The sequence below is a fragment of the Bos indicus x Bos taurus genome, chromosome 28 (genome assembly GCF_003369695.1).
Source record: "Bos indicus x Bos taurus breed Angus x Brahman F1 hybrid chromosome 28, Bos_hybrid_MaternalHap_v2.0, whole genome shotgun sequence".
NCBI classification, from domain to species: Eukaryota; Metazoa; Chordata; class Mammalia; order Artiodactyla; family Bovidae; genus Bos; species Bos indicus x Bos taurus.
The window spans coordinates 26129350-26150417 of record NC_040103.1 but is presented as its reverse complement, the minus strand read 5'-3'; the positions used below and the strand labels follow the sequence as shown (position 1 = coordinate 26150417).

General features: G+C 52.5%; 1 protein-coding gene across 18 annotated transcripts in view; it reads right to left on the bottom strand.

The window, feature by feature from the left end:
* Nucleotides 1-21068, bottom strand: part of COL13A1 (collagen type XIII alpha 1 chain) — a 152638-nt gene that overhangs the window by 67299 nt on the left and 64271 nt on the right. For 11 of the 18 annotated variants that reach the window (XM_027530652.1, XM_027530643.1, XM_027530642.1 and 8 more), the window contains exons 4-8: nucleotides 16097-16123; nucleotides 13489-13524; nucleotides 10680-10706; nucleotides 7983-8033; nucleotides 636-671 (exon numbers count right to left, since the gene is read on the bottom strand). In XM_027530652.1, coding sequence (XP_027386453.1) covers nucleotides 636-671; nucleotides 7983-8033; nucleotides 10680-10706; nucleotides 13489-13524; nucleotides 16097-16123 — 177 coding nt within the window. The remainder of the gene's footprint in view (nucleotides 1-635; nucleotides 672-7982; nucleotides 8034-10679; nucleotides 10707-13488; nucleotides 13525-16096; nucleotides 16124-21068) is intronic. The other 7 variants (XM_027530655.1, XM_027530644.1, XM_027530657.1 and 4 more) reach the window with 2 other exon arrangements.

Genomic DNA, 21068 nt, shown 5'->3' with positions numbered 1-21068 from the left:
CCACTGGCTGTTATGAAACAGGTAAGCCTTGGCTTCCCATTCTAAAATGGGGAATAAAATAATCTCCCACATGGGGTTTTTGTGAGGAGTAAATGAAATGCCACCTGCCCCATGCCTGGCACCTGACGGGTGGCAGTTACCTTGGTACCAAAATCCTTCTCACCCTAGAGGAAAGTGGACGGCGTGTTCCTGGAAAGCAGGGCCAGCCAGTCCTGAGGCCTGCGGGAAAGGCCTGCCTCCTATCCTGCTTTCAGAATCTCTCGTAGGCCTTAGGAGGGGCTCCCCGGACATTCAGATGGCCAGCCGACTGCCCCACACCCCAGGCAGATTAACCCTCAAAGCCAGGTTGGAGGTGGCTTCCCCAAGATGCATCATCTTCCCCAGAGTCCACGGGCCAGCGGGCTTCCTAGCCCGTGACCTTGCAGCCTGTCTGGCCTGCCGCGCCTCTAGCTCCACGTTGATGTCCCTGTCCTTTTCTGCACTGTGAGTCGAGCACCAGGCTACTCTCCTTGGCGGCTTTCTGTGAAAGCCAGCGGGAGGGGGTCCTTGCTGATGGGCCAGCCCTGCCTGAAGTTCATCACCCAGCCAGGACCAGGGGTCTCCGCAGACACAACTCACCAGTCCTCTCCACTTACCGGAAATCCTGGAAAACCCCGGGTGCCCGGCTGACCCTGAAAAGAGTGGGAGAGGAGTGAGGATGGGCAAGGAGGCGAGGAAGCAAACCTTAGTCCCTGGTTCACCTGGGCTCCCAGAGGGTCCACGGTTTCCCTCCCATTCCGCTGTGATCATCCCTGGGAGACGCAGCCTGGGAGGCAGGATGGGGAAAGCTGGACACGGGCCATCATAGGAAATCTCCAGGGACTGGGGGTGGGAAAGGGGACAGCGGGTGGTCAGCCTCCTTTGGGTCTTTCTGGGAAGTAGCTCCCTGAGCTTCTCCTTGCCCACCTGGATGCTCTGAACCCCTACGTGGGAACAGGGTGGGGAGCAAGGATACTGGGGACTCTGTATCTACAGTACCTACAGCACACTGAACTCCTTGACTGTGATTGTCCAAGTCCTCTTCATTTACACAGTTGGTGCTCATGGCCACCTATCTAAGGATGGTTTGGGTATCAGAACTGACCTTCGGAATGTGTTTTCAGGCCAGAACAGGTCAGATTGTCCACTGTCCAGTGTCCCTTCACCTTGGCTAATGGGGCTCTCCTGGTTGGACAATGTCTGGATACCCCCCATCTTTGTGGGATGCAGAGCCATCATGCCCATTTCCCCCAGGGGGCAAAGTACACAGATCGGTATTCAGGTTGGAAATTTGAGGCAGGTTCATTGGTCACAGTCCAGTGGTTTATGATCCAGATTCAGGACAAAGGAGAAGAGTGGAGGTGAGAAGAAGCCTGAGGCTGTGCAAATCCAGGGCTGGGGTGGGGTGACCAGGAGGTCCAAGGTGATAGAGAGTTGAGAAACCTGGATCCCATCACTCTCCATTTGAAGAACTAGCCAGGGTTCTCTTTTGCTCACATATCTTCCAAGGTCAGCCTCGATCTCATCCCGATGTACCACTTTAGCTCCTTTCGTGCCTCACCTTCCCACCTACTCTCTGCCTGGGCACCCTGGCTGACCTGCCTGTCCCTGGACACACCACATCCTTCACATGACTAGCTCTAAGCTTGGAGTCTCCTGTTGGCTGAGATGGCCTCAGTCTCTTCCCAAGTCTGGGGTTTTGAGTCAGGCAGACTGAGTTCTAATCCTGTCTCCACCACCGAGGGCTGTGTGACTTGGAGCAAGCTGCTTATCTTCCTCATGCCTCAGTTTCCTCATCTATAGAATGGGACTAGCTATATAAACTCACAGGGTCATTCAATTACATCTTCAGAGCCTATTGAGATGGTAGCTGCCATCATCACGGTAAACTGAACTGAAATTTGTTAAACTGAACTGAGCCTAAGGCCACCACAACACAGTAAGGTTGCTTTTGATCTGATACGTCTCAGGGTCAATGGAGGTTTGTCCTCGCCAAGCAGTAGATTCAAATCAGACCCTATATCTAGAGGAGGATTTCTCTGGGTCCGTCTGCTGTAAACATGAAATCTCTCCGGGCTGCTTGGGTCCTCCTTGAAGCTGTGGACTTGAGTGTCCAGAGGCCTCTGCTCAGGGGACATGCCCAGGGGACAAGGCTGGGTGGTCCCTGTGGGCAGAATCCACGCACTGGTCAGGCGGGTAGCACACTGGAGCATGCCCCGGGCCTGGGATGGGCTTGTGGAAAGCATCCAAAGGGACAAGAGGGTGGAGATGCCACTCATGTAGCAGAAGGGCCCAGGCTTCTCTCCTCTCAAGGATAAGTGATGCTAAGAATAGCACAAAGGAGAAAACCCGGAAACCTCCCCGTGTAAACTTTCAGTTACGCTGAACACTGAGAGGCCCAAAGAAACGGTCAGGAGGAAAGGATTCCAAGAAACATCTTCAGTCCCGCTCCGAATAATATTTACATGGTGGGGATAATCACATGGTTTGCTAATTACAGAGCCGTCCCTGGTAGCAGGGTGCGTCTCTCCAACCCAGAGCCAACTTTGGGGCTAACCAAGGCTTTTTCAGGAGATCTTGGGAGGGATGTTGTCATTGACCAACTGGAAACTGGGACTCCACTTCCTTGAGAGGTAGGGTATTGGGGAGGCACATGGAGAGGCTTGAAACTGGACTTTAATTTCTATCTAGATCTTCACATCTGTGCTGAAGGTGGACATCTCTGCCAATGGTTATTGACTGGCTGTATTTATTTGGGAACTGCCTGTGTGCATTCTTTACCAAAAACTCCTACTGCATGGTTTATCTTTTTCCTACTGATTTGAGTAAAGCTCTTTGACAAGAATAATAACTAGAGTCATATGTGTTGCAAATATTCTTTCCAATTTGGCATTTGTCTTTTTTATGATATACTTTCTGCCATATGGAAACTCTACATCTATGTCAACAAATATATCAATATTTTCCTATGGCTTCTAGGTTTTAGGTCATGTTTTGAAAGACCTTCCTCAGTTCAGAAATATAAATGTTTGCTCATGTTTTGTCCTCTAATTTTATGGCTGCACATTTTATATCTAAGTATTTTGTTCATTTGAAATTTATTCTGATTTCTAAGCTGTTTGTAGTTGTCTCAGTATCATTTCCTGAACAATCTATCTTCTTTTTCTATTGGGAAGTGAAGTCTTTATCATGGACCAAATTTCAAGATGCATTTAGCTTTATTTCTGTTCTGTTTGTTGTTTTAATTGCTCTGTTTCTACAATATGTTTTACTATCTAGTAGAAGAACTACACCTCTCCTTCCTATGCCCCTTTCTCTATTTTTCAAAAAGTTTCTGAAATTCTTACAAGATTTTTTTCCAAATGAAATGGAATATTGTTTCACTGAACTCCTAACTAACCCCCAAATTCACTGGTATTAGAATCATGTTAAAATTATGGATGATAGATTTATTTGTAGATTAATTTGCTGATTAATATCATGTCCTTCTATACAAGAACAAGGGCTTCCCTGGTGGATCAGATAGTATAAAATCTGCCTGCAAAGCTGGAGACCTGGGTTTGATCCCTGGGTCAGGAAGATCCCCTGGAGAAGGAAATGGCAACCCGCTCTAGTATTATTGCCTGGGAAATCCTAGAGGAGCCTTGCAGGCTACAGTCCGTGGGGTTGCAAAAGAGCTGGACATGACTTAGGGACTAAACAACACCAATATAAGAACAAGGGAAATAAGCTTTACATTGCTTTCTAAAATCTCTTCAAGGCCAGGGAAGAGAGGGAGCCAGGTGGATCCCTATGTCTACTTCTCCCTTCCTTTCTCCTGCCTGTATGTGCGTAGGGTAAAGCAACATAGACAAACCAAAGTTTCTGGATGGTGAGAAGCTTCCGTCCTGGCTGACCTCTCAAAGAGGGCCAGTCATGAATTTGTCCAGAGCCTGCCTCATTCCACCTCCCCGCCCCAAGTCAGTGCTGACTATCTTTTCAACAGGACTCTGTGCTAGTAAACACTTACTCACGCTGGGGAGAATAGGGAAGAGAGCCCTGCTTTGTGCAGCATTCGCCGATTTCTGGAAATCTGTGATTCTGTAAATACTCTCATCACAGCCCATTTTAAGCCTTCCAGCCAGCCCCACACCTGCAGCCTCTTCTAAACATGCTCAGTGCTGGAGCAGGAAGGATCAGGGGAGCTCTGTAAACTGCAAGTCTGGCTTAGCAGAACATAACCCCAGGGATAAAGTCCCAACTCCTGGACATCATGTCCTTCACAATTGGGTCCTCGCTCACCTCGACAACCTTCTTCTCACCATCCTTGCTCTTGCTTCATTCTAGAAGAAACTTTCCTGGGACTTCTCTGGTGGTCCAGTGGTTAAGAATCCACCTTACAATGCAGGGGACTTGGTTCCAATCCTTTGTTGAGGAACTAAGATTCCATATGCCACGGAGCAACCAAGCCTACGTGCTACAACTACTGAGCCCATGTGCCCAAATTAGAGTCTGTGTGCTGCAATGAAAGACTCTGCGTGGCGCAACTAAGACTCAACACAGCCAAATAAATAATTTTTTAAAAGGAACTTTGCCGGTTTCTCCAGTACTACAACTACGGAGCCCATGTGCCCAAATTAGAGTCTGTGTGCTGCAATGAAAGACTCTGCGTGGCACAACTAAGACTCAACACAGCCAAATAAATAATTTTTTAAAAAGAACTTTGCCCGTTTCTCCAGTAGTTTACAGGAATTGCACCTGCCTTGGAAGTTCTGCTCCTCCTTGATCACAGTTTAGTTACCTCTTCCTCCTGGAAGTCTTCCCTGCCTGCCTTCACCCCAGGTCAGGTGCCTCTCTCCGTGTCCCTAATTGTTCCCAGCTAAGCACTGACCATCTGGACTATAATCACTATAGGGCGGTTTCTCTCTGCAAAAGGGTAAGCGGGCTGCAGTCAGGTTTTCATCGTCTACACAGGATCTAGGATGCAGTCGGTGCCTGACAAGTATTAATGGAATGAATAAATGAAGACACATCCAGCAGGTGTCTCACCCTGGCTGTAGGCTGTCTCCTTGCGAGTGAGGGCTGGAACTTTGGATAGCTCTTCCTTGCCTCTGAAGAAAAGCTAGGGGCCGTGGGAAGGAACAAGCTTTCCTAGCCTGGCTGATGACCTCTCCAGTGCCTGCCGGGCCAGCCAGCGTCTCGAGTCCCAGCCTCCATCTCAGCTTAATGGGGCCCGTTGTTCTGGCATCTTGAACCATCCTTCACCAAAGTGCGTGGAGGTCCCCTCTTTGCAAAGACCATTTCTAAAGCTCCAAGAGAGGAGGCAGGTGGCCCCTAGAGCAGCAAGGCTGGTTCTCATTAGCAGCGTATATTCAAGGCCCTTCCTGGCTGAGTGGAAAGCCATATGTTCCCCATCATCGCCGGTCACAGAGGGCTTGTCCCCTTGACCTCTGCCCCTTGACTGCATTGGTCCCTTGGTTTTCTGGGGTCCCCTACTGTCACTAGCTCCAGGGGGCTTGCTGGGAGGAGCTGCAGGGGCTGCCCTGGTGTCTAGTGAGGACTCAGTGGGGGTGGGCCCAGCCATCTCTGTGGTGGTCACACACACAGGCCAAAGTCAGAGGGCCCTGGGCTTGGTCAAGCCTTCTGGTGCCATAAAGCCTCTTTAACACCAACTCAGCACTCACAGGGAGGGCTTTCTCCTCAAGGTAAATATCCTTTTTAAACAGTTGAACCTAAAACATGAAAGAGGGTGTTGGGGAAACAACGTTGGCATTGGAATGAGGCTGACTGGGCCCAAACCAAGCTCCAGCGCTGAGGAGCCAGGTGACCACAGGCCAACTCTGCGCCTTTCTTTCCCTCTCTGGGAAATGGGCTGGCAGGGCCTGCCTCACAGCTTTCCTGGGAGCTGAAGGAGACCAGCGCATGCATGGTCTTTCAGTTTAGGACCCAGCATGTCTCCAGGTGTCCATGAGAGGGAAGCAGTCACTATTACCAGAAATAGAAAGTACTTCTCACCGCTGGAACCAAGTCCAGCGTGGTGGTTATATTTATGTACGCGGAGCCAGAAGCAGGGCGGAAGGTGGGGGGTAGGGGGGAGTGGCTAAAGCAGACCCTGCCCTCTGACCGTATTCTCTGAATGTGGGGTCTTTTCAACCACCTCTGTGTTGCCTGCTGAAAGCTGCAGCTAAGAGGGTGTGAGAGGACCAGCCTGATCCACACAAATGGAGCGCCGTGTCACATGGGGAGGCAGGCAGAGATGGTGGCCAAGGGGTACAGCCCATATTCCCTGTTACGCCCCTGTCCTCCTAACAGGCCCACCCCAGGCTTGGCCTTGCCTTTGGAACCTAGGGCACTGTCTTTCTCTGTGACTTTCCCCTCTCCTGACTTGCCCTCCAGCTGCATACCACCTTTGTCAGGAATACCCAGTACCTGAGGGGGCTTACAGTCCACTGGGGCAGCAGCCACGTGAGCCCAGAAACACAGGTGGTGGGAACTCTGTGGCCGGGCGGTCTGCTACAGTAGCAGAGGTCGGAGGGCAGACTCTGAGCACACAGCCCGGCTGAGTGTCATATCCTAGCAAGGCCCCACTCACGTGTATGACCTTCGGCAAGTCACTCAGCTTCTCTGGGCCTCGATTTTCTCATCTATAAAATGGGTGTGCTCATAGTACCTCCCTGTGAGGTTCTCGTAAGGGTTAAGTGAGCTGCTATGTGTAACGGTCTCAGGATACTGCCATAGAGTAAGTGCAAAGTGTCAGTCTTCAGCACTATTGTGTGGTCTGAGCCATGGAAACCTTGTTGAAGCCTGTCTGTGCAGCCCAGGACCCTTCAATCCCTGCCTCCAGCCCAAGCCCCCAACCGGCCAGCCCTGCCAGCCCCACTCTATCCTTTGGCTTCCCCTGCTAAAATTCCTGGGCTCTCCCCCTCTGCTCCCAGCTCTCTCTCACCATAGCCCCTCCCTGACTGTCCCAGGGTCCCCTCCCTTGGACAGAGCTTAGCAATTTGCTCTCTGACCCCTCTCCTTAGTCTGTGGGTAGAAGATTCCTGCTTGCCATTGAACACAGGGAGATAAGTTAGAGCGCTTCATCCACCCACTGGGTGAGGCTCCGGGAGTCTGAGGCTAGGCCTCTGCATCCCTTCCTCCCTCCCATGCATGGTCAGTTAGCAAAAGAGCCCAGGAGAGCATGGAGACAGCAGCCTATTGCTATGGGGGGAGCCTTGGGGCCAGGGGTCCTGGGTTCTAATCCTTCTCTATCTGCGGGATCCCAGCCAAGCCCCTTCCCCTCCCTGTGCCTCAGTTTCCCCTTCTGGGAGGTCCCTTCTGCCCTGACAATTGGAGATTTGATTGAAGCCCCGTGGGTTGGACACTTTGAGAAAAACAGTCAGTCCTCCTTCCCACAGTCACGGCATCTTCCTGCAATCACCCAAGCCCCCCTTTTGGTCCCTAAGGAACTGTACTGGAGGGGAAGCTTCTCTTGATTTTCCCAAGCCCCCGGCTGCTGGGCAGAGGGTACTGGGACCCAGCACCGAGCACAAAAAAAGAGCCTATGTGGGCGAGTGGTGGGCAGGCTTTGCCAAGACCAGGAGTGGGAGCTTGGGTCAGGGAACCAGGCCTCTGGGGTAGCTGCTCCCTGGGCATCTGGAAACAAGGCTTATCCCCTGGAAAGCTGGAGCACCGGGCCTCCCCACCCCAAGAAGAGCCAGCACTTCCTCCCTCTGCCTGTAAACAGCAGGGCTGCCTCACAGCAGCTGTCATTTCGTGGCTAGAGGGTTGGCTCTCAGAAACCTTCCCAAGAGGGTGTAACTGAGGCGGATTTACTTTCTTTAACATCGACAGCAGCACTGAGGCCTGGCCGGGTTGACCGCATCCCATGTGGTGGACATCACACCAGAGGCACAGCCAGGACTTGTGTACCCCCTCGCCACCCAGCCCGTCTCATTAACTCACCCATCCATCCATCCCAAAGAAGGGCAAAAACCACTTACAGGGGGGCCGCGGGGACCAATGATGGACATGCCGGCATCTCCTGGGGCGCCCTGTGTGGGAGAGAAAGAGGCAGGAGGGGAGAGGGAGGGGACGGGAGAGGGGAAGAACAGAAAGGAGAAGCTGGCAGGTGGGGAAGGCAGAGAGGGAGCGGGGGACCCCAAGACCCAGAGACCGTAGGACAAGGAGGCAGAGGATGTGGAGGAAGATGAAGGACTCACAGGAGAGGAGATGAAAAGAGGATGCATGGAACATTCCAGAAGGATCAAGAAGGGCAGTGGGGAAGCAGGAGGAATGGAGAGAAGAGATATGAGTGAGAGCACATGATTGTGGACCAGAGAAAGAGGGCGGTGGGCCCCCAGGCCGGGAAGTGGGGAGAAGAGGATGTCGTGTGGTGATGGGGAAGACGGAGGTGCAGGGGGTGTGGGGAGAGAGGGAAGGAGGGAGACTCAGCTCAGCCATGGCTGCTCAGGCCCTAGAGGCATCCCCACAGGGCCCTGCTCAGGATGCTCCCCAGCCTGCCCCAGCCCCAGCCAAATTTCACACCCCCTGAGCCTTCTTCCCCAGTCCCCAGTGCCCATGTGGCTGCACACCTGTAACTGCCAGAAAGCAGCCCACCCCTGGATGGAGCTGCTGTAAACAGAGGTGGGGACAAGACACACACTTGCTGTGTGGGCCCAGCAGGCCTGAGCCTGGAGGTTAGAGCTGCTTTGGCCTCCTAGTCCTGGTGTGGAGTGACACAGAGGGTTAAGTCTGCGGCAGAGTTTTCAGCCCGGAGAGGATGGTGGATGCTGGACTGGGGGCTCAAAGTGCCACGTGTTCCAGCTGCCTGGATAAGCTTGTGTGTGTGTGTGTGTGTTGGAGCTTGGGGAAGTGTGACAGAAGGAGGATGAAGGGTGTATGAACACAGGTGGGGATGAGAGGCGATGTTCTGGCAGAAGGATTCTGACGGTGCCCGGCTGGAGGATGGCAGGATGCTACTTCCCTCCAGGAGTCCAGGAAATGCCCAGGCCTCACCTGCAGGTCTTGCTCTGCCTCACAGAACCTCTCTGAGCCCACATATCTCCTCTGTGAACAGGATGCTGAGAGAAACTCTGCTGCCCTTACAGGGCAAGGGATGGAAATGCATTTGTAAAATATCATGCCTCACACGCAGGTGAAGAGTGAATTCAAATTAAGTAGCTGTTTATTCCATTGCAATTATATCATAATTTTTATACAAGGCAACATAGTGTGATGAGTAGGAGCCAAAACGCTTGGGTTTGAAGCCCAGCTCTGCTCCGTGCTGGCTGACCTTGGGCTACTTAACTTCTCTCTGCCTCAGTTTCCTTACCTGTAATGCAGAGATAATAGCGCCTGTCTCATAGGGTAGATGTGAAAATTTCATGAGATAATGGTGTAAAATGCTTAAAAGAATGCCTGGTCTTCGAAGGGGCTAACAAGTGTCTGCTATTATCCTTATACTGTGATTGTGTCCCTGTCTTTCTCCTGGGTGGTTTAACCGCCCGTGAGAGTGAGACCCAGTCTTTGTTATACTTGGAGGACGGCATAGCACAGTGGTTAGGGACCCGAGTCTGACCTGGAGTCAGGCACCCTGGGAATCCTCTCCAGCCCTGTCACTTAAAAAAGTTTTTTTTTTTTTTAATTTTTAAATTGTTCGGCCATGCCATGAGGCATGTGGGATCTTAGTTCCCAGACTAGGGATTGACCCTGGGTCCCTGCAGTGGAAGCACCAAGTCTTAACTGCCAGGGAAGTCCTCAGCTCTGCCACTTTTTGCGGTGTGACTTCAGGTATGTGACCCTGCCTCTCTGTGCTTCAGTTCCCTCTCATATAAATGAGACTACCAAGCCTCCCTGGAAGGGTCACCTCACTGTTACCTGGGATGTTACTGTTACAGAGTAAACCGCTTAGAACAGCGCCTGACACCGTTCGCGCTTAATATATGGTTGTTGCTGTCCTTACTGTTGTCATTTTTATTTCGGAGGTGGGGAGACTTGCAGAAATACACACTGTGGTGCCCAAGCGAGGAAGTGTGGAGCTGGGACCAGGAGTCCGCTTCTAGCCCTCTGCCATCTCTAATCCTGTGGGACCTCGGGCAAGCCTCACACCCACTCTGGGCCTCATCTGGAGAGCCAGCTGGTTAGCTACACTGCTCTATAATCCCTCAGAGCCCACCCGGTTCCAGGACAGGACTGTTTCTTCGGCGTCTAGCTTCCTGGGAGACTCCACTCCATCACCCCGGGAGTCTGTCTGGGCATTTGCTGGGGGACTGTCTGGGGGGGCAGCATAAAGAGAGTGTCTCGGCCTGAGGGGGCAGTGGTGGGCTGCAGGTGGGGATAGGACCAGCCACATACAACGGCAGCTGGTGCTCTCCTCACCTCTGGGAAGGGTGACTATCTAAGGCCAAAATCAGTGCCAGGAGGCCACGTGCAGCCCCCACGGGCAGCGGAGACCCCTCAGCCATGGGAGTGGGACCTCAGTCAGGGAAGTGGGACCTCAGCCCACGACTCCTGCCTGATGGGGTGGAGGCTGTTAGGAGACCCAGCCGTGAGAGGCTGCGAGGGCAGAGCAGGCTGGGCTGGCATCCTCCACTGGGGCCTGTGCACCAGGAGGAGGGCTGGAATGGGGGGCTTCCAAAAGCACCCCCATGAGTCCAGGGGGTGGAGGCACTGGTGTGGAGGGGAAAGCGTGGACTCACCTTCTCGCCTGGTTGGCCCTTTCCTCCCTGGGGCGATCACATGCAACATGGGGTGCAGGGAAGAGAGAGGGCGGGAGGGAGAGAAAAAAGAAAGGATGAGAGAGAGACACACGCACAAGAATTTGTGTTAATGGCATGATGACCAAACACAAGAAATCACCGTGAAATAAGAAACAAAACAAAACACAGATGCTAACACTCGACAGGTCCCAAGTCTGACAAGCGTAGCTCATGAACGGCTGTTGTCTCAGCCCAAAGGCTGGCCCCAGCCAGATAACTAAGAAGGAAATAGTGGCAGGGACCTTAAGAAGCCCTCCTGACATCTGTGTGTGTTTGTGTACGTGACAGACAGAGAGAGACAGAAAGAAGGAGAGCCCACCCAGGCCAGAAACATGTCTGCTGAGCCGTGGCCCCAGCAGCCTGGGTCTTTTGAGGAGGGAGTGGGCATGGGAGAGACTTTTTCAAGGACTGTGAGGTGAGGTGGAGTCCAGTCCTTTTGAAGGTCTAGCCGAACACCAAGCACGAAACTGCCAAGCTAGACGCAACAGGAGTCGTTAGGAGTGGCCAGGCAAGATGCAAAGAGGAACACAGACAGAAGGACACACGTCTGGGAGGATGCATCTGGGATGCAGAGGGAAGTGGGTCATGGCCAAGGACCCCTGGACCCATGGTGACCAATCCACCCTCATTCATAGCAGCCAGGGGCGCCACCTCTGGTGAATCACGAGAACATCTCAGGCACTTCACACGCATTGCCCACCCCAGTACTTCTCAGGTGGCCCACGCCAGGACGCCTACTGGGCAGCCAAATGGGTCCATTGTCACATTTAAAACAGCACAAGCAGCATTAAAGCACCAAGGTGGTTTGAAAATAGCTTTGTGTAGACGGAAATGGGAGACCTCCTGTCGCTCTTTCTCCTGCTCCACCCCCTGCCCCGCTGTGGTCAGATCAAGGCTTGGATGGACACTTCCTGAGGGGACACATGCATAGGGCCCAAGAAGGACGGCATGAGGGGGCAGGCCTGGAGGGGCTGCTTTGCACTCTGCAGGCTTCCCGGCAGGCTGGCGGCTGCACACAGGGTAGAGACTCCTGAAGCTTACCTGTCAGGAGGAAGGACTTGGGTGTCTTGGGTACCAGACCCAACTCCACCCCAATCCTGGGTAAACTGAGTCTCAACGTGCTCACAGACAAACAGGATCTCAGAGGGCTGCAGTGGAGAATGAACCTGGCCCAGGCTTTCCCAAAGTGAGCCCCTGAGAAGGCTGGCTGAATGTCATCCCCCTACTCTACAAAGGACACACTGACAGCGTGGGGGACTCAGGGTTTGGGCTTAGAGAGCTGGAGGCTAGAGAAAGGGTGAGGCAGGAATGCCACAGTGCTGTGATCTGGGAAGTGGTGGGAGAACCGCCCAACGGGGTGGCCCAGGGCTCCCAGTCTCCCTGTCTTGACAGTTCTTGCGTGGCCCAAGGGAGCTCAAAGCTCTGTGACATGGAACCCTTGTCCTGAACCTCTGAAATGTCCCAGAACCTAGGCCTAGAACTGTGGCTTCACCCTAAGGATCAGACCCTGCTTAGACTGTGATGCCCCTGGAGGGGATTTGGGAGGTGGGAGGCAGGATTCCATTATTAGGGTTAGGAGCACAGATGTAGAGTCAGGCTGCCTGGATTAAAATAAGCCAGTTCCTGGACCTGTGACCTTGGGACAGACACTTAACATCCGAGCCTCAGTTTTCTCATCTGAACCATGGGGGTGGACATCGTGCCTGCCTCATGTAGCTCTGGGGAGGACCGAATGAGCTGACGCGTGGAAGGCCCTGAGCACGAGACAGCACTTTCAAGTGTTAGCTGTGATCTGGTGCCTCTGCGCTCTGGGCTCACACCAGGCCAGCCCATGCACACAGGATGCCAGACCCAGGCCTAAGGCCAACCCAGGCCAAGAGGTGATGTAAACAAGGCAAAGCATGTGAGTGACATGGAGAGATGGCATGGGGTTGGTAGGGGGCACTGGAAACCAGGGTGGAGGTTGAGGCTGGCAGCTGGTGGGGACTCAGAGGTCAGATGGGGAGAGGAGCTGAGGCCATGTCCTAGACTTGGGGGGGCGGGGAGGCCGGTGTGTGGTCATCACTGCCTTAGGCGGCCACCAGGTGCTGCCTTTCCAAGCACCAGGAAAAACCCTGGTGCTGGGCCCTCAAAGCCTAGTGCTAACCTTCCCATTTGTGACACAAGCTCCCTATCATGTCTTCTGTTTCACCATCTTATTTTTTCAGCAGGAAACGAAGGTTTTAACCCCCACCTTCCTGATGAGGATTGGAGGCACTGCCTGGAAGGAAGCCCTGTCTTCATCACTAGCCTCTGTCTAGGGAAGATGCCTCCAGACACTGGCTACACTGTAGTTTCTGTAGGACACTTTCTGTGTGCGTTTCCTGCCATCTTTCACTGCTCTTGCTGGAGGATGGTTGCAGGAACAGCTATAAATCTGAGGGTGTGCTGCCTGTCTCAGCGGGGGGAGAGGTTAGGGCGTAGAGTGATGGGAGTTCTTCGTAGTGATTGGCAAAGAGCCTTTATTCGTGCCATTTTTGGATTTTTCCTTTGCCATGGCAATTCTCTGGAGAGTTAAAGCCATTTTGCAAGATCTGAAGGGTTGGAATAAACCATTCCCCTCTTCCTCGAGTGTCCTTTCTGCAGCAGCCTTGGGTGGGGAGAAGCGAGAGGTCCGACTGCCTCCTAGGGGGTGGGGTGGTCTGTAGGCCATGCCAGCACAGGGAAGCAAGCAACGGCTGCCCCATCGGGCAGAGATGCTCCAACTCACCACACGTCCAGGCATCCCAATGGCACCTTTGTCCCCCTGATGAAGGAGGCAGAAACAATTAGAAGTGGCCAGAGCCAGGCCAGCATGTGAGGGGCCCCATGGCTAGCGACACACCCAAGATCTGGTTTGCCTGGGTGCTTGGGACGATTCCCACGCATCGTGGGTGAACTTGCCCCTTGAGCCCCACAGACTGGTCGCATCCTTGTCACGCTCAGCTTCAAGGCAGGGAGAGTGAATGGCAGCTCCCATCTGACAGAAGGGTGAATCATTACCCTTGCTCTGTCTCTGTCAGAGCTGGGGAACAGTGCTCATGGTCCCCAGCTCCTCCCCAAGCCCTGTGTCTGCAAAGACTACCAATACAGTCCTGCCCCTCCTCGCCACCAACCCGGCACCAACAGTGCGCCATGCAGCTTCAGCCGCATCAAGAGTTTCAGCTGCTCGGACGGAACTGCTCTGTTTTGCAGCCAGGGGTTATATCTCCTCATTCTGGAAATCTGCTTTTAAGTTTTATTCTTCCCTCTTTTGGTAGAGAATATTTTTTTGCAATCATATATGTGCAGACTCATAAAATCTGGGGTAGGGCTTGGGGTTTGCTGGGAGCCTGGAAGGATGGAAAGCCACAGGAGCTGAAAATCAGATGGTGTTTGTCCCGGTAGGAAAGAGCTGGGTTTGTGGGTTCATCTGAAGGGTGGGCACTTCTGGAGCGATTCTGTGTCTGCTGACGCCACTTAGGCAAATGCCGTGAGGGATAATTAGCATCCTAAGATGTACATGGACACACCAGGGAGTCGCAACCAGCTCTGAATTAGGCTCCTGTTACACACACACTGTCAAGACTGAAGGTGTCTTCAGTAAAGTGTTCAGACTTTGGGAAAGAGTGGCAGGGTTGCAGCAAGGGTTATGAGCATGGATCATAACCACGATCCATGAGCTCCCTGAAGCTCCCTGAGAGGATGTCAAGAGACGATGGCTCTGGGAATCTAACTCTGGGTGCCTGTCACCTGGTGAGTGCCGTGCAGACTTCGTCTACAGGTACTGAGCCCAGCAAGGTTCCGGGGAAGCGACTGTTATAAACATGTGTGTACTTCACACTTTTGCACTTCACAACAAGCATCAGCAGATCTTTTTGTTGGTCACTCCCAGAGTAGCTGTGACCCTTCCCACTGAGGATGCCAGGCCCACTGGTCATCGCTTGTGACATCCCAATGGCTCACTTGCTCTTGTGCTTTTGAATGATCTTGCAGGATGTGTGTTTTGGTTTCATTTCTTTTTTTTTTTTTTTTAAACTAATGGTCTTTGCAGTCCTGGCCATAAAATGCTTGGTTTAGGGACGGGCATGGAGTGGCCGGAGACTGGAAATTCTTGTGTGGCGGCCCCTGCTCTGCGAATTGCCCCCAAATGCTTTTTAAAGGTGGACGTTGTCAGAAAAAAAAAAACAAAGTCTGCCCACGTTCCCCCAGTCATCTGACTTTTCCCCCTCCTTGGATTTCATGGGACAGATTGCCCTGTCCTTCTTTGCTCCAGGGTTCATACTTGCTGGGACAGTTTTCATTTTCAAAGCTAAACATTCTCCCACATGTATTTCATTAAGAGAGTCCTTGCTAGATTTGAATTCTAGAAGTTACTGGTGTAGTCAAGAGGTTATAGTACAATTCACATTGAAAAGAGGAGTAACTGGGATAGAAAGATGCACAGGAGGCTCTGGAATCCAATTGATGTGGCCTTCGGGGCAGGGAGAGAGGGCAGCCTGGTGCCAGCCCTGGCTCCCCCTAAATGCCCACCTTGGCCCTCTGGCTGGCTAGAGCATCTCTCCTGAGCCAACAGCCATCTGAGAGCCCATGGTATCCAGTACTCCATGCATCGATGCCCCAGGCTACACTCTACAGGGCAATGTCTTTGAAGACTTTAAAGATGGGTCTCATATACCCAGTATGGATCACAGAAAATAGCAGTGTGGGATGCTGTGTGATAACATGGGGCCTTCAACAGGTCTACAAATGAGGCTTGGACAATCGGACCAGCTGTTTTCCCTCTCTATTTCCTCATCTATAAAATGGGCGTAATAGTACCCCTTTTATTGAGTTGGTGAACGAATCAAATGTATAAAGAGCATTTAGCTTGGTGCCTGGCATGTATTAAGGTCTCAGTGAGAGATGGTTATGAGTACTATTTCTACTTTTGTCCCAAAGCCCCCGTGGTTACTGGACCCAGCTTCTCTAGCACTCAGAAATGGTAACTCGAGGGGGAAATAAAGTGTTTGAGTCTACTCTTACCAGGGGACAAAGCAGGGACAGTGGCCTTTAACGACGCTGGTAGGCAGGATAACCAGTAAGCCAGGGGGCTGCCTTCCCATCCAGCCCCCCTTTACGGGCCATCAGTCTGAAGTCAGGTGCAGCCCTGCAGGGGCTGCATGCTGTCATTGGCCTGCCTGGGACCCCAGGAAAGGTACCCAGGTGCTTCACCCTCAGCCGTAGGTGAGAGATGCTGAAGAGAGGCCTCCCATCCAGACATACCTGGTGGAAAGTGGCCACCCACCCTCTCCTGTCCTTGAAGTGAGGAACAGCCTGTGAGAGAAAGGCAAAGGGAAAAAGAAACGAAAGGTACTTACGGGGAGGCCGGGTCTTCCAGCAGGACCCTGAAATTAAGGAGGAAGAGTGAAGTTTAGGAAGGTCAGGGTATTGCAGTGTCTGAAAGTTCCAACTAGCTGTGTGAACTTGGAGTCCCTTGTGCTCTATGAGCCTCTGTTATTTTATAAATAAAATGAAGACAGGGCCTTAATCACTAAGCTTCCTTTCAGTTGTAGCATGCATTCAGTCACTCATTCATTCGTTCAGGAAAGCCGTTAGCAGAGGCCTTCTGTGTGCCAGGCCCAGGGCCTGGGCAGGGGACAGAAGACAAGAATGCCTCTTCATAACTCTCCCTCAAGGTCCATCGGAGCTCTGGGCCTCACGAACACATCCCCTCTCTCTGAGCCTCTGTGTCTCAGGGTTCCCACTCATGTGGTCTGGCCCTGGCCTGGGAAAGGGCCTGAGGGCCTGGGGCTTGGCCCTCCCTGTCCTACCACACAGGAGAAGCCAGACACAGTCTCTGATGGAGCCAGTCTGCCTGGGACACTTCTGGTGGACCTGCCCCACCTGCGCCAATGGACCATGACCAGGGAACAGAGGGTGGGAGCCTCCCTGGGGGGACCTCTTCCCCTCCGTTGGGATGGTGAGGGGAGCAGTGGGACTTCCTTCTTTTGATGCCTCTAACTGGCTTCAGGCCACTCTCTCTACAGTGAGTTGGCGCTGAGGGTGAGCAGGAGGCTGGACCCCACCCCATGTGGCTCTGGGAGCCTGTCTTCACTGACCACAGCCATGTCTGTCTCAAACCCTTTACATGAATAATTCTAGGACTCTTGCCTAGCACAATTCTGGGTGTAGACTAAAGACTCCCTATGATGGATCTAAAATCCCATTGAAGAGAGGAAAACATTCAACAAAGTATTGATCATAATCGTTATTCTCAGAGTAATATGCACAGGCGTGGGCGCAGGAACGAAGGAGCTTCTGAAAAACTCATATATTTTTCCTTCTGGCCTCCAACTTCCAGATAGATCTGATACAAGAGGGTGGTGGAGAAACTGCTCTAGGAGCTGCCTGGTGGGATGTCATGCGGCGCCCTGCAGAGGGTGGGGAGGACTACCTGGAGAGAGCTTCTGGAGCTGAGTCCCCACCCTAGCACGGCTGAGGCCTGGGGTCAGGAGAGACAGAGTCATGGTAAGGGAGAAGCAAGCTTAAGTTAAGAGCAGGGCTCTGGTGTCGGCCGGCCTGGCTGTCACTTACTAGTCAGTGACTTCAGGCAAGTCGCTTGGCCTCCCTGTACCTCAGTTTCCTCATCTTGTAAATGGGAGAACAATCTCTACCTCTTGGGATCGAATGAGCTGATGTATGTAGAGCACGTGGCACAGGGCTGGCAGGGAGCCAGCGCTGAGGACCACAGTCATTAGAAGGGAAGAGGACTGGCTGGCAGGCGTGTGCAGCTGGGCCCACTCTGCTTTCAGAGGCACAGCCATCAGGTCTGTTTCTCTCCTTCCAGACATCCCACTCTTCCCAGAAACCCATGGCAACACCAGGAGTAGGTCTCAGGGTGTCCATCTGGAGACAAGTCCCTCTGCCCCAGGGCTGCTGAGCAAATGCAGGCAGTGCCAGAAATAAGGCCCCCTTCCTGGGGCCTTGTTTCTGAGGATGTCCGTGAGGCGGGGTGGGGAGCAGTGACACCCCCACAGAGAACCAAGCTCAGGGTATGCTGGTTAGCGGCTGCAGAGGTAGAGGGTCAGTGTCCACTCCTCCTCTCTGCTGAGTTTTACCCCTGGGGCACTAAAAGGTAAGCTCCCAGGGCAGGCAGGGCACGTTCTGTTTTGCTCCTGGCTGTGTCCCCATTGCCTCAAGGAGTGCTGAGCTTTTAGTAGGTCCTTAATTCATGCTTGTGAACAAATGAACCTGGAAACGCAGCCGCCTTCTTTCCCAGCCCCACAAAGACAGCCTGGGGCCGCCCTGGTGTCCTCCTTGATCCAGAGCTGTAGCCCTGAGCCAGTCCCTCTTCACGCCGCTTCTAAATGCCATCAGGGAGTGCGCCCACAAGGGGCGGCCACCTCCCTTGGTCCCAGGAGGCAGGCGCATCTGTGGAGGCTTCCCAGCCTCACACAGGGGCTCTGACCCAGAGATGCACAGAGGGGCTCTGTCCAACTGCTCGTGTGCTGGCCACTGATATCACCTGCACTCAGGGGAAGTTCTCTAGGGTCTTGGCACCAGGTAAAGAAGTGCTTCACCTAACTCTCCCTGATCCCTGACTTTCGCAACAGCTCTGCTTTCCCGTTTTCTCTGTCCACCAGGAAGCTCCAAGCTGAACCTGTGACTTGGCTGCACAGGATGCTGTGGGGTCATCAGCTTGGATGCCCCTTGTTTTCTTGCCTCTGCTCTCCACACACCTACCCACTGTTTCCTTATCTAGTTTATGAGTCACTCCCAAATGTTTCTTGGATTAATGTGGGATAGAAATAAAATGAAGTAGTAAATTAATGAATAAAAATGCAAAGACTAATAATTTCCTCCTGAAAATCTTTGGTGATCATCTAGGGAAGCCTTCTCTTTCTAGAGTTTAAATGAGTTAATATATTTTACATGGAAAAATATATACATAATTATACACACATGTAGGTATGTATAATATGTATACATATACACACATATGTATGTATAATAAGAAAGAAAGATGGCACTAAGTCGTGTCCGACTCTTGTGACCCTATGGATTGTAGCCTGCCAGGCTCCTCTGTCCATGGGATTCTCCAGGCAAGAATATTGGAGAGGGTTGCCATTTCCTTCTCCAGGCCATACATATAATTATGTATATATTCCTTACATCTGGATGAGGCAGGTACTATTACTATTCTCATCCTATAGATGAGGAAACTGAGGCACAGAGAGGTAAAGTAATTTGTCCAAGGTCACACAGCTAGAAGTGGCAGAAGCAGGATTCAGACCCATGCAGCTTGGCTCCAGAGTCCATGCTTGTAATCACTTTATTACACTGCTTCCATAAAAATACAACAGTGTCTAACACATAGTTAAGTGTTAGCTAGTATTCCAGCAAGCATCACTTTCAACCAAGGCTAGCAGCTGAACATCCTGTATTTCCTCAAGAAAGAGACACATATACTTCCCTTGGTCATCTGTTTCAGTCTCACAGTTGGCATCATTAAGACACTCTCTCTTAAAACCTAGAGCCAGAATGGCCAACAACTGTCAGCTAGTGTGGACTCCAGCAGACTGGTAGTGACTGAGTAAAGCACTCTGTTAAGATGCCTCCTAATTCATTAGCAATGTCTGTCATGGGCAGCGGGGGTGCAGCAGTGGTGGGCACCTATTTTCGACCGCCCAGATGATCCCCGCTGCTACTTAAATCCATCCTCCACGGTTGAGTTCTCTAGATGCTGACTGTCCGTGTGTCCACAGGAACCGGAGTTACCCCAGGAGGCGCCCTGAGAAACACCCAGAGGGTGGCAGGCCGGCCTTGTGATCAACTGCCATCTCCCTCTCCCTGCCCCTGGCTGGTAGCATTCTTCCTTTATGGGAAGCAGAGAGAGCAGGCAAGGGGGTGATTTCCACCCTGGTAGGCTTCCAATTTCCTCTTCATCTTGTGGTTTCAGGCAGGGTTGGGTGAAGACTCAGGCCTCTTCTGTGTCAGGTTGAGAATTCAGGAGAGCTACCTGGGCCCCTGTCCCTCACTCCATGGGACTGGGGGCTGGGTGGGCAGGCACTGGGAGGAGAGGATCATATCCACCCATGCATGCATACGAGCTAAGTCACTTCAGTTGTGTCCAACTCTTTGAGATCTCATGGACTGTAGCCCACTAGGCTCTGTGCATGGAATTCTCCAGGCAAGAATACTGGAGTGAGTTGCCATGTCCTCCTCCAGGGGATCCTCCTGACCCAGGGATCGAACCTATGTTTCTTATGTCTCTTGCACTGGCAGGCGGGTTCTTTACCACTAGTGCCTCCTGGGAAACCCACCCAACCACCTCCCAATTTGCTCCCACCCTGCAGAGCCCCCAGCAGTGACAGCACCTCCCTGGCTGGGGACCATTGTGGGATAAGGCCTGCAGAAGCTCTCAGGACACTGCATTCCTGGGGAGCACAGCCCCCAAGTCAGGCAGGGACCCAGCACTGATTCAGGTTAGCTGGGGAGCCTGGCTGTGGGGACCAGGTATAATGGGGGAGGTCCCTGGAGTGGGGGAGGTGAGGACTCTTTCTGGCTTTGTCAGAAAAGAAAGGGAAAAGCAGCCCATTTCCAGCAGGTGGTCCGTCGAAGTTTCCTATGCAGAGTTTATTTTGGAAGATTGATGACAGGAATTGAGGTCTGACATCCAAAACACGCACGATAAATCAACCCTCCTCCTCTCAGGGAATGACAAGATTTTCCTCTCTCTCTAAGTGAGCAACGAGCAAGCTGGGCGGTATCGTCAGCCTGGGTTCAATGTGCCTTTCAGAACACAGATGGAACGGAACATCATGGTCTCATTACAAACAGGGTGGCTGCTCTCCACGGTTCAGATCAAGACAACAGCTATGGAAATGACTTCTCCGAGGAAGGGCTGGTGATAGGCTTTCAGGATCCTTGAGAAAGATCTGATGCGGAGGGCTCGGCCCTTTCAACTCCAATCCCCAGCTCCTCGGGGCGTGATCTCTGGGTCTTTTGTTGGGGTATCAAATGCTGTCCTCAGAAGACACGCTCCTGTTCTCTGGATCCATTACTTCGGGGAGACAGTCTCCTTGGGCTCTTCTCAGGTTCTCTGGAAATGGCTTGGCTCACCCGCCCTGCCTTGGACTCTAGGGCAATGCGAGGGGAAGGAGACCGACCGGCTGCCTCGACATTGTGTTGTTTCCCAGTCTAACTTGCTGACATATCCCTCTTACATAAAAATACCACCACCAACAGCCACCACCTGCCTGAAGTGACTTGGCCAGATGGAGCTGCCCACACAGTGGGGCGAAGACCATGTCCTAGGAGCGGTCCACACTCACTGACCTGTTTACTGAA